General features: G+C 44.3%; 1 protein-coding gene and 1 non-coding gene across 2 annotated transcripts in view; both read left to right on the plus strand.

The window, feature by feature from the left end:
• The window catches only part of adissp (adipose secreted signaling protein), a 49,926-nt gene that overhangs the window by 17,834 nt on the left and 19,898 nt on the right, over window positions 1-12,194 (plus strand). The window contains exon 4 of the mRNA XM_072459214.1: window positions 1,081-1,219. Coding sequence (XP_072315315.1) covers window positions 1,081-1,219 — 139 coding nt within the window. The remainder of the gene's footprint in view (window positions 1-1,080; window positions 1,220-12,194) is intronic.
• On the plus strand, window positions 9,209-9,315 carry LOC140372308 (U6 spliceosomal RNA). Its single transcript, XR_011928638.1, has one exon. It is a non-coding gene; the product is annotated as a U6 spliceosomal RNA (small nuclear RNA).

Below are 12,194 nucleotides of genomic sequence, written 5' to 3' on the forward strand. Positions count from 1 at the left end.
GTTCATCAGACTATATTGTGACATGAATAAGCACAGTTATCGGCTAACTAGATAAATCTTTTCATTCCCAGGCATATTGACTGGGGATCTGCCCTTTTTTCTCTTCACCCGTATGAAGAAAGTGGTTCTAAAGCCAAGCGCGTGCCCAAAAATGCATACATGTGAACATCGACATGCCCAAGTGTTTGCGTGAGCTGGGAATTTGTCAGATGGATTTAAATGCCTACTTCCTCCTTTTGCGATTTGAAAAAAGACTTGTGATTATATTCTGTCATATTTCTGTGCTCTTAAGTAACCATGCAATAAGTAGAGGCAGAAACCCAATAGTTTATACTGTACTTATGAGATACTGATGCAGCTTATAAAGTAATCCTTAGTTTATTGGCATGGGATGGACTTAGGCAGAGCAATGAAAACTTGCTTTTCCCTCAACTTGAATCTCTTCGTCATTAGTGCCTTAGAGCAGGGGTTCCCAAACTTTTCAGGTTGGGATCCCCAAAATAACTATCCAACCGACTTGGCACCACCACAGTAAAGTAAGTTGTAAACCATCATAAATGTGAATTCAAATAAGGTGTATTTGTTTTTAATTTGTGGTTTAATGTGTTAGCTAATCCAATTTTACTAAAATATACTTTTTTAAACTAAACAAAATGGATTTAATACAGTATACTAATTTTGAAATAATCTTGTGACGTAATTATAATAATGCTAGGCCTGTCAAGATGATTTCCATGTCGACATATTGTTCAACAAATAAAAGCTGGAATTATATTTTTGGGGCCCATTATTTACTCTGTGTACATTTTCTTTACACTAGCAAGAAACCTTTTTGTTATTTTGTGGTTATAGATAAAAATGTCATCTGTATAGGGTTTAATAACTCATACTAATGTTGATTTGGAATAGGCTTCACCGGGATTTTCGCATTGTGTGTCAGTGGCATACAGTAGTTTCAATATCGTTTGTAGTGATATTTTCTGGAACAATATATCACACAACAGATGTTCTTACCCTGACAGACGTCGTAATGAATGTATGTTTGTGCATTATTTTAACTCTAATTGTATTTATGTACAGGTGGGTTTCCTAAAGACGCAGCACAAATATGAAATCATCTTCACGTTGCCGGAGGTTCCAGCTTTGGGGAAAGACGTCTGTCCCGCTCCTGTTCCCAGTCCACATCTCCGAATCACAAACCTCGCACCGCAGCCCGATGGTAAGACCAAGTTTATATTATTGCCAATCACAGACAGTGACGCGTCAGAAGAAGGCGGTGGCCGTCGTCACCTCTTAATGAATATAATTTATTTTATCATATCGCCCACCCCTAACTGCCTTGGAGATATATACAAAAAAAAACGTTCTTTTTTTTTTTTTGCTTTATCTCTGAATTGTGTGCTTACAATGCTTTTTTTGGAATGGATATCTGTTGAGCATGTCTGATTTAGTATTTTCCCCAGTTATGTAGCTTTCACCGTTTTTGTAGTACTGTATTTTCTGCACTATAAGGTGCACTTTAAAGCCTTTAATTTCCTCAAAAACTGCCAGTGCGCTTGCTTTATTATCTGATGTGCTTAATATATGGATTAATTCTGGTTGTGCTTTGTAAGAGCCATATTGAGGCCTTGTACATGTTTGCGCCACCAGCCACTGTGTGGCACTGTAGCTTGTTGGGTCTTGGGTGTGGGGAGGTTTGCCTATTTAAGGCCCAATTATCCTGCCCTCAGGGCGACAGTGTGGAGGCATACAGTTTTTGACCGTGGTTGATGTGCAGGTGTATGAAAATGGTAACAGGGGCTAATAAAAGGATTCTTCACCGAACACAGGAGTATTGGGGTCTTAATCCACGCGTCCAAACACCTCTCTCTGTTAGCCTAGTAGCTGGTGGCACAGGTGACTACTATATGCTTACTGACCTCGAAGCAATTTTGTGTGGTACACGGTGTATAAAGAAGACTCTGGACACGAGAGACTCAGATGCACGTCTAGAAGCACGTTTACGGTACTCCGGAACCAGAAGTCCCAACAACATGTATGCAAAGCATTCTGGGAACAGTTGTCCACCGCTACACGCGGCGCTCTATCAAAATGTGAATTACATCATACGTCCGGAACAACGCGAACACCTAAATAAAGGACCTCGAATTAAGGACCCCAAAATGGCTCCTGCCAAGTGACTATGGATCGATTTATATTATGGCAAGAGACACGCTTACAATGCGGACTTAAAACTCTGGGCTCAAATATCAGTCAACTGTGGTCAGAGTTCACCAAGGCCGAAATCTACACGGCAGCATCCAGCCCAACTGTTAAACTCGGACACTGAAGATGAAGAATTTGAGAGATTTGTGGACGAGGGATGAACTGAAAAAGTGAGTGTATTGTTATGTACATGTTCAACATCTGTAGACATCACTGCAAGTATGTTTTTATCGAACTGTTTGTATCATATTCAGTGCTCTCCCCAGAATTTTTTTATGGGATGGTAAATATGTCCCATATGGGGTTGCATTTTCCTTACCTTAATTATTTCCAAAGGTACATGCACCATAAACATACTATTACATGGTGTATAGGTCTTTTCAACATCAAGAAATTTGAATATTGGCTACCCAAAACTTAATGGAATCATGGAAATAATAAATAAACAAAGACATTAAGGCTGGGTATTCCGTCTCCACTAGTGTTTAGGAACTAGCGTTACAGATAGGGAACAGTTGCTCCAATAAACACCAGGAAGCCTCTTGCAATTTTTGACATTTACTGAAGCTTTGACTGTAAAACTGTAACATACAAAAATAGATACACATTACAATCATGTGACAACATTTATATGAACACAACATATGCAGATCAAGATAAAACGATACATTTTAGGTAAATATGACCTAGTAAAGAACATGGGCGGAGCCAGGCCCTGGCTTTGGGGCTTGAGCCCTGGATCTTTGTCCAAAAGCCCCGAATCGTTGAATATTTTAAAAATGCATCATGACGTCACTAAGTAGTATCACCGCTATAGGTAGCGCGTGGTGTTGGGACTCAGGGCACAAGGGTTCGAATCCAGCAATGGCTTCAATTCTCTTTACCCGTTTCATTGGTTATTTTTGTTGAACTGATGTGTGATTGGCTGCATGTAGAAAGTGGGCGGGAGCGTAGAAAGTGCGTGGTGTTTACAGCACGTCATGTGATCTGACCAATTTGGCCTTTTCTATCATTTAACTGAGGTTTTGACATAAGAGCAGATCGACTGGAAAAAGGAAACATTCAGAACATGTGCTGAAAAACAAAGTGTATCTAACGTAGAATAGACAACAACAGCACATAATCGTTCAAACCATGACTTCATTGTGGTTATAGCAGTGGCTCAGGTTTAATTCATCTACAAAGCTAACTCGTGAAGTGTTTCTAATTGCCTTTTTTACAATTTTATTGGCAAATTTACAGCAAATTCCTGTAATCTGGAGTATTTTAGGTCAACAAATGCATCTTTAATAATAGTCAATTAAGATAAGATAATCCTTTATTGTCCACAAATGGGGAAATTTCATTGTTGCAACGCAGGTAGATACAGAGGTAGATACAGAGGAAAAGAACAGATCACTTATGGGAAGTTTGAAAAACACTCTCAATAGAAGAACTCTTATAAACAAAAACTCCTGTAGACAAAATGTCCCATTTCCCAACAAGGGATGGAGGGGAAAAAATAATAAAGATTAAAAAAAATAAAAAATTAGACGTACATTATTATATTATCATACAAAGTGGGAAATAGAAAATACTTTTAACATCAAAACATACTTTCTCTTTTTTTTTCTTGTTTGATAATGTTACTGGACTATCTTTATTTGCACAAAAGTTTGATTGGTCTGTGTTTATTCTTTCAATTAAAAAAAATGAAAATCGCGGTAGCGGCGATGATGGCTCTCACCTCCCCGTGGGACCTTCTTCCCGTGCGACCGCTTTCCCGCCCGTCCAGACCCGAGCAGGGAGAAAGAGGGAGAGCCTCGGGGCCCGCGACTTTTCATTGATGTTCAGGGTGTCAAAAATACCCACGTTGTGGAAGAAAGAATAAAGTCTAAAGAATAGAGTCTAAAGAATAGAGTCTAAAGAATAGAGTCTAAAGAATAGAGTCTAAAGAATAGAGTCTAAAGAATAGAGTCTAAAGAATAGAGTCTAAAGAATAGAGTCTAAAGAATAGAGTCTAAAGAATAGAGTCTAAAGAAGAATAAAGTCTAAAGAAGAATAAAGTCTAAAGAAGAATAAAGTCTAAAGAAGAATAAAGTCTAAAGAAGAATAAAGTCTAAAGAAGAATAAAGCCTAAAGAAGAATAAAGCCTAAAGAAGAATAAAGCCTAAAGAAGAATAAAGCCTAAAGAAGAATAAAGCCTAAAGAAGAATAAAGCCTAAAGAAGAATAATTCTAATGCTAAGACTGCGGCACGAGAGGAAATGTCCCATCAAAATAAAAAGAGGAAGTAAGATAAGATATTCCTTTATTGTCCCACATGGGGAAATTTCATTGGTGCAACGCAGGTAGATACAGAGGTAGATACAGAAGAACAGATCACTTATAGGAAGTCTGAAAAACACTTTCAGTAGAAGATCTCCTATAAATAAATAAAAACTCCCATAGACAAATAAATAAATACATAAATACCATTGCATGTGATCACGACAGTAATTGCACATGAATATGTGTCACGACAGCACATAAATTGCACATGAATTTCACATGAATTGCACATGAATTTCAACAGCAATTGCACATATGACAGAATTGCACATCAGTATTAGGTTAGGTCAGTATTGCGAGTGTTCAGGACTAACAGTGTTTGTTATAAAGTCTGACAGCAGCAAGAAGGAAAGACCTACGGAACCTTTCCTTCACACAGCGAGGGTGGATCAGTCTCACTGAAGCTGCTCTCCAGAGCGGACAGAGTGTCCTGCAGGGGGTGACACTCATGGTCCAGCATAGATGTGAATCTAGCCAGGACCCTCCTGTCCCCCACCTCCTGCACCGAGTCCAGAGCGCAGCCCAGGACGGAGCTGGACTTCTTGATGACTCTGTCCAGCCTCTTCCTCTCCCTCTCTGTGATGCTGCTGCTCCAGCAGGCCACACCGTACAGGAGGGCTGATGCCACCACAGAGTCGTAGAAGGTCTTCAGGAGTGGCCCTGTCACTCCAAAAGACCTGAGTCTCCTCAGGAGGTAGAGCCGACTCTAGCTCTTCCTGTACAGTGCGTCTGTGTTATGAGTCCAGTCCAGTTTGTGGTTCAGATGAACACCCAGGTACTTGTATGAGTCCACTCTCTCAATGTCCCGTCCCTGGATGTTCACTGGCGAGGGGGCAGTGGGGTGGCGTCTGCGGAAATCCACCACCATCTCCTTGGTCTTCCCCGCGTTGATGAGGAGGTGGTTCCGCTGACACCAGTCCACAAAGTCCTGCGCCAGTCCTCTGTACTCCGCGTCATCGTCGTCCGTGATGAGTCCGATGATTGCAGAGTCGTCAGAACTTCTGCAGGACACAGCTGTCCGTGTCCATGTCTGAAGTCTGCAGTGTAAAGGGTGAAGAGAAAGGGCGCGAGGACAGTGCCCTGGGGCGCCCCCACACTGCAGGTCCGAGTGTCAGACACACAGTTCCGGGCTCTCACAAACTGGGGTCGGTCTGTGAGGTAGTCCAGGATCCACTCTGCCAGGTCATACTCCACACCAGCCGTCTCCAGCTTGTCCCTCAGGAGCAGCGGCTGGATGGTGTTGAAGGCGCTGGAAAGATCGAAGAACAGAATCCTCACAGAGCTGCCAGGCTTTTCCAGGTGAGAGAGAGAGCGGTGCAGCAGGGAGATGACGGCGTCCTCCACTCCGATGCCAGACCGATATGCAAACTGCAGCGGGTCCATGGCTGAGCTCACGGTGGAGCGGAGGTGGTCCAGGACTAGCCGCTCCAGTGTCTTCATCAGGTGGGACGTGAGAGCCACTGGCCTGAAGCTGTTGAGGTCTTTGGGGCGCGGTGTCTTAGGCACAGGTACCAGACAGGAGGTCTTCCAGACCTGTGGTACCACCCTCAGCTTCAGGCTCATGTTGAAGACATGCTCCATAACTCCACACAGTTCATCTGCGCAGGACTTAAGGAGCCTGGGGCTGATGCCGTCAGGTCCTGCTGCCTTCCTCACTTTAATCCTCTTCAGCTCACTCCTCACCTGTGCTGCTGTGACAGTCAGTGGTTGGCAGGGGGACCGTGTGCTGGGGGGATGGGTGAGTCCAGGCAAAGTGGGGAGCTGATGGTCCGGGGCAGATAAGCGAAGAGGAACAGATGCAGGGCATTGTCCAGCTGTGGAAGAGGGAGCATGCAGCTGTGCAGGGGGAGGGGCGGGTGACCGATCAAACCTCAAGAAGTGAGCATTTAAATCATTCACCCACTGTAGATCCCCCTCTGTCTGGGCAGGGGGGATTTTGAAGCCCGAGATGGTTTTCAGGCTCCTCCACACTTCCTGAATGTTCTTTTGCTGCAGCTGCTCCTCCATCCTCCTCTTGTAGCCGGCCTCAGCTGTGCAGCTCCTTCTGCACAGTCCTCAGCTCCTCCTTGTTCCCTGACCTGAAGGCTCTCTTCTTCTCCTTCACCAGAGCCTTCAGTTCACGGTTAATCCATGGTTTGTTGTTTGGAAAACACCGCACTGTCCGGGAGGGAACAATGTTCTCAAAACAGAAGTTGATGTAGTCCGTGATGCACTCTGTGATGGTGTTGATGTCCTCCCCATGTGGGTCATAAAGCTCAGTCCAGACAGTGGTGCTGAAGCAGTCCCTCAGAGCCTCCTCGTTCTCAGCAGACCACATCCTCACCTCACGGGACACCACAGGCTGCCTGCGCACGATGGGTTCATACACAGGCCTCAGATGTACAAGGTTGTGGTCCGAGCTGCCCAGGGGAGGGAGGGGGGAAGAGGAATAAGCCTCCTTGGTGTTGGCAAAAAACAAGTCCAATGTTCTATTCTCTCTGGTGGGGCAGGTAACATACTGGGTGTATGTTGGTAGAACAGAAGAGGGAGAAGCGTGGTTAAAGTCACCAGAGACGAGGAAGAGAGCCTGTGGATGCTGTGTTTGCAGCCTACAAGTGCAGGAGAGCAGTGCTTCACAAGCATTTTCAGCATTGGCAGACGGGGCCACATAGACTGCGATCAAAATCACATGTGAGAACTCCCGGGGCAGATAATATGGCCTCATGCCAATAGCCAATAGTTCAATATCCTTGTTACATAGCTGCTCCCTCACTGTGCAGTGTTCGGGTTTGGACCAGCTCGTGTTCACATACACCGCCAGACCTCCACCTCTTTTCTTCCCGCATTCTCTCGTTCTGTCCGCCCGCAGCAGATGAAAATTGTCCAAACCTACAATAGAGTCTGGCATTTCTGCTGTTAACCAGGTCTCTGTGAAAATCAAGACGCTGCTGTCCCTATAAATCCTCTGGGACCGCATGAGGCTCGCTATTTCCGTCATTTTATTTTGAAGGGACCTCACGTTACCCATGACTACGGCGGTAACCGACTTCCTGTTTTCTCCTCTCTTCTCTCGGAGTTTACGTCCAGCCAGTCTGCTTCGTTGCGTTTTCCTTAGGATGTCCGCCTGGATAACATGACGATCTCCGGGTAAGACGACTGTCCTCCGCAGTTTCATGAGTTCCTCCTTTGTGTAAATGCGGTACGGCGCCGGCCGGGGGGCGAGGCCGGAGCCGGGGGACTCAGAGCCAAGACACATCGCAACGACGAAAACACTCAATCCAGCCGAATAAAGTCAAAACAAGTTAATTTAAAGCGATTCCAGTGCGTGTCCCGATCGTTCGTGAAGTTCCTCTTTCATATAAACGTGTACCGACGACACGCCGTACTTTAGCGCGGCCGGAGGGCGCGGGGGGGGGGGCTGGTGGGCTCGCTCGGAGCTAGCTCACGTCACAACAACACAACGAAAAACGCTCAAATCCAGCCGAAAAAAGTCAAAAACAGTTGAATTAAAAAACTATTCCAGCGCGTGTCCCTATCGTGCAGTAAAATAGAAAAAATATACTAACTATATTTACAAAATATAGGAGATAAAGCACAATAAGTGTGAGAAAGAAGAGAGCGTTTACACCGGGCTGCCAGCTGTACCAGCGCCTTATGACGACAAGTGAAGGCATTCATTGCGCCCCTACGGGCCAATTGTGAAATTACACTATCTGTAATGCACTTTTTTCATGGCGTCTCGAGGAGAATATAATCCATGAGTTTCAAACAAATCAGACAATGTTGAGTTTTTCACACAATGGGTAGGGGGCGCTATAGAGTAGATTTGTTACATGGGTATTTATTTCCAATCAGATCATAAAAACGCATTAGGGAGTGAAATATGAGCTCCGTAGATCAATTCCAATAGGCGTGACTGTGTGGATACTTTTTGGAAAAAAAGGTCTTTACCAAAATTTACCAAATGGGTCATTTTTTTTACTCTGGATAAGAAAATTTATGAAACTTCATGTTTATCCACAAGTCACTTATTTATAAATCCATTCTGCTCTAATAACTTCATACATCCAACCAACTGATCCAAATTGAAATATATGGAACACATTCTAGTAAAGTATTGTATGTTTTTTGCCAAACAATTGGCCTGGCCTGAACATGCTGCAGCAGCATCTTCTGCACAGATCAGCTTCTGATCAGGTCCACAGCTCCTTCTCACCTCGACTGAGAGGAGCAGCACAAACAGCAGATCAAAAGTACTATTTCACCATGTTTAAAGCCTATGAACCACAATAATCACACAAAAATAAATAATATATTTATTTTGAAATTTTAAAAAACGATGCTGGGACTCCGTATCAATGAGTCTGTGACGATATATCGCCATATCGATATTTTGAATTTAAGTGTGTTACCAGTGAGCACTGTATCATAATATTCAATTTCAATAAATTTTTTTGTGTGTAATGAAAATTGGTACAGTTTTAGCTAATGGGTGAAGACGGTTCTGCTGTTTATTTACTATATGTATCAAACAGAAGCTTCCCTCAGAGCTTATTACCATCTGAAAGACCAACCCACGTTATCTAGCATACGTCTGTTCTACTACCCAACATGCATCTGTTCTACTACACAGCATGCATCTGTTCTACCAACCATGGCTGAGGCCAGTGTGCCGCAGCAGCCCTATATAAGTGAGACAGCGACTGGATGAAATTGTGTTAGTCCGCTAACACATATATTAAATTTGGAACGATACAGAGAAGATTAGCATGGCCCCTGGCGCAAGGATGACACGCAAACTCGTGAAGCGTTTCCAATTTTGTCTTTTTTACAATTGTATTCCTGTAATCTGGAGTATTTTAGGTCAACAAATGCATCTTTAATAATAGTCAATTAGATGTACATTATTGTTGTAGGGTCTCAAACTACAGGTATTCAGTTCATGATTAATGAAGATTTCTTAACAGAAACGAGACAAGACGGGGCACCAGGGTAGAACCCAAAGAGCTAAGATACGGTCCTTAATCACGCTCGTTAAAAAGTCTGAAGAGTGTTTCACGATTCAGGGACTTGCACATAGTCTAATCAAACAAACAATAGTCAATAACTCTTTCGTGTAGTTTATTTATCCAAAGGGCAATCAAAAACACCGGAGCAGAAATGCACACAAGTAAATCACAGGTGATGTTATATCGGATTTAACAGCAGATTTCATGCAGATAATGTTAAACCAGGGTTTTGCCTTTGATAAGCAAACGTGTCTATGCTAATCTATATAAAAAAAAGAGGGAAAGTGAGAAGCTAAAGGGAGGAGTAACAGCTGAGCTCTACCCAAATCACGCCACAAAAGAACCGCACACTGAACTCGGCTTACGATTTTGTAGAGACTCGGTCCGGCTTGTCCGCGGACGAGATCCGTGGCGAGGCGTCGCGTTTAGCGGTGTGCCGGCGAAGGCAGTGGTGTGCCGCGAGGTCCGTGAAGCGGGGCGGCGGTGGTGGAGCGAGGCGTTGCGTGGAGCGGTGTGGCGGCGAAGGCAGTGGCGTGCTGTGATGTCCTTGGCGTGGGGTGGCAACGGTGGCGACGTCCGGGAGTTCCTTAGCGGTAGAACGCTTTAGCGGCGCGTTAGCTCCTCACGCGGCCTTTACTCAGATGAGAACGTAGCGCTGATCCACGTAAACGGCGTAGATTACTTCAAAAATAAGAGAAGCGAAGTAGCAAAGAAAGTCTCTGTCCGGTTTAGCGCTTAAGCTTAGTTCCAGGTGGTTTCAGGCGGTTTCAGGTGGTTTCAGAGTCCAGGGCTGGCATGGCCTTGTCGACCACGTGACGGACGGATTTTTGTTGAGACAAAGGAAAAAGGTGAAAGGCTTGTCCGTGGAGACGGCTTCCAAGAGAAAGATAAAGGCTTGAACACAAAAGGGAGGAAGAGAGAAGAGAGAGCTTCTAGCTCGGGGCATCCTTTTGTTACCTCGCCCGCAGGGCATGCTGGGAGCGAAAGGGGCGGACGCTACTGCAAAGACTTCCTGCTTTAACATTTTCCTGGCCGAGAAAATAAAACTGAAGTAACGTAAATAATAATGGCAAAAAGTGTTACTGGACGGCATCTCTATCACATACAGGGTAGTGTGGGTCCTTGCAGGTCTATGGGCAGGAACGCGTGGGAGGAAAGGACCTTCGCCCGCATAAGGATTGGCCATGCTGGACTCAATTGGTCACTGAGTAGGATAGGCAAACATCCGACCGGTCTGTGTGGTCGCTGTCGGGTGCCAGAGACTGTCGAGCATGTGCTGATTTGCTGTGAGGCTTATGATAGAGAAAGGGCCAGGTTGGCCTTGTGGTTTCGGAATAATGGGCGGGAGTTCAATCTGCGGAACGTTCTGGCGATCCAGTCACAGGGTTTGTGTCAGGCTGTGGTTGCTTACTTATATAGCACAGGGCTGGATAAACGTTTATAGAGTTGGGGGGTGTTGGAGACTGAGCCGAGGATGAGGAGCAAGAGGATGTTCTAACGCGCTTTGACTTCATGGGCCTAGAAACGCCAAAGTGATGGAAGAAGGACTTCTAAAGGATAAAACAACAAAGACGTCCCATGACCTCATGGGCTTTGTAAAACAACAAAGACGTCCCATGACCTCATGGGCTTTGTACTTCCAAAGCAATGGAATAAGAATTTTTAAGGACTACGACAAAGTCTGAGGGGAGGAAGAACTTCTATAGGATACAATGACAAAGGCGTCTCATGACCTCTTGGGCTTTGTCAAAGCACTGGAAGTCAAAGCACTGGAAGAACAACTTTTAGGACTACGACAAAGTCTGGGGAATAAAGTCTGGCGGTAATGCGACACTCGGCTGTCGACTGCCATAAAACAATAACAACAGCAACAACAGTCTAAGGAATAAAGTCTGGCGGTAATGCAACACTCGGATGCCAACCGCCATAAAACAACAACAACAACATTGAACCCTGTTTTAACATTTACACTTTCGTCAGTTTGTGCACATTATTTCTTGAGGTAGACACATTTTACATCTTCTTTCACCTGTGATGGGCACTCGAGTTAAAGCATTGGGAATATAGAACCTTAAACAGTGGAAAAAGACGTAACACAAGGTGAAACATGCGGTGTAGGGAGTTGATTCGGACAAACATTCATGGCATAATCACATAAAACATAGTTTTCATCGGGGCGTCCTCCTGTAAGACTGTGGGGAGAAGGTCTGTTATCACAAAAGTCACAGCGGCTCCCTGCGGTGAGGGCGAGAGGGAGAACGAAAACCCTCCAATGTTCAAAGAGATTTTCTGTTATCTGGCCGTGGAATGTCCATCTCCATTCCCCTACATTTTATTATCATACAACGTGGGAAATAGAAAATACTTTTATGTATAAAAGTATTTTATATAAATTACACGCAAGATTTGACCTGTAACTTGTAACAAAGCAACAAATGCAAGGCTAATTGGTTTTCAAATGCATTAAATAATGATTATTTTGATTACATTTCAGTTGAATAAACACAGCAGGAAAATTGACCTTCAATTTCAGTGGGAACAGTGTTGTTGATCCCCCTGTTTTGCATCAAAGTCTGGTGTAAGTTTTGTTGTGGCAATTCTCAGGATCGATCCTTTGGTGTTGGTCAGTGAAGCTGGATCTGTGACGGGCTTTGTTCTTGTTCATGACACTGAATGTCTCACATATGCAGGT

This window comes from Eucyclogobius newberryi, unplaced genomic scaffold, assembly GCF_026437365.1.
Source record: "Eucyclogobius newberryi isolate DKJ021-1_F unplaced genomic scaffold, fEucNew1.0.hap1 SCAF_22, whole genome shotgun sequence".
In the NCBI taxonomy this organism is placed as follows: domain Eukaryota; kingdom Metazoa; phylum Chordata; class Actinopteri; order Gobiiformes; family Gobiidae; genus Eucyclogobius; species Eucyclogobius newberryi.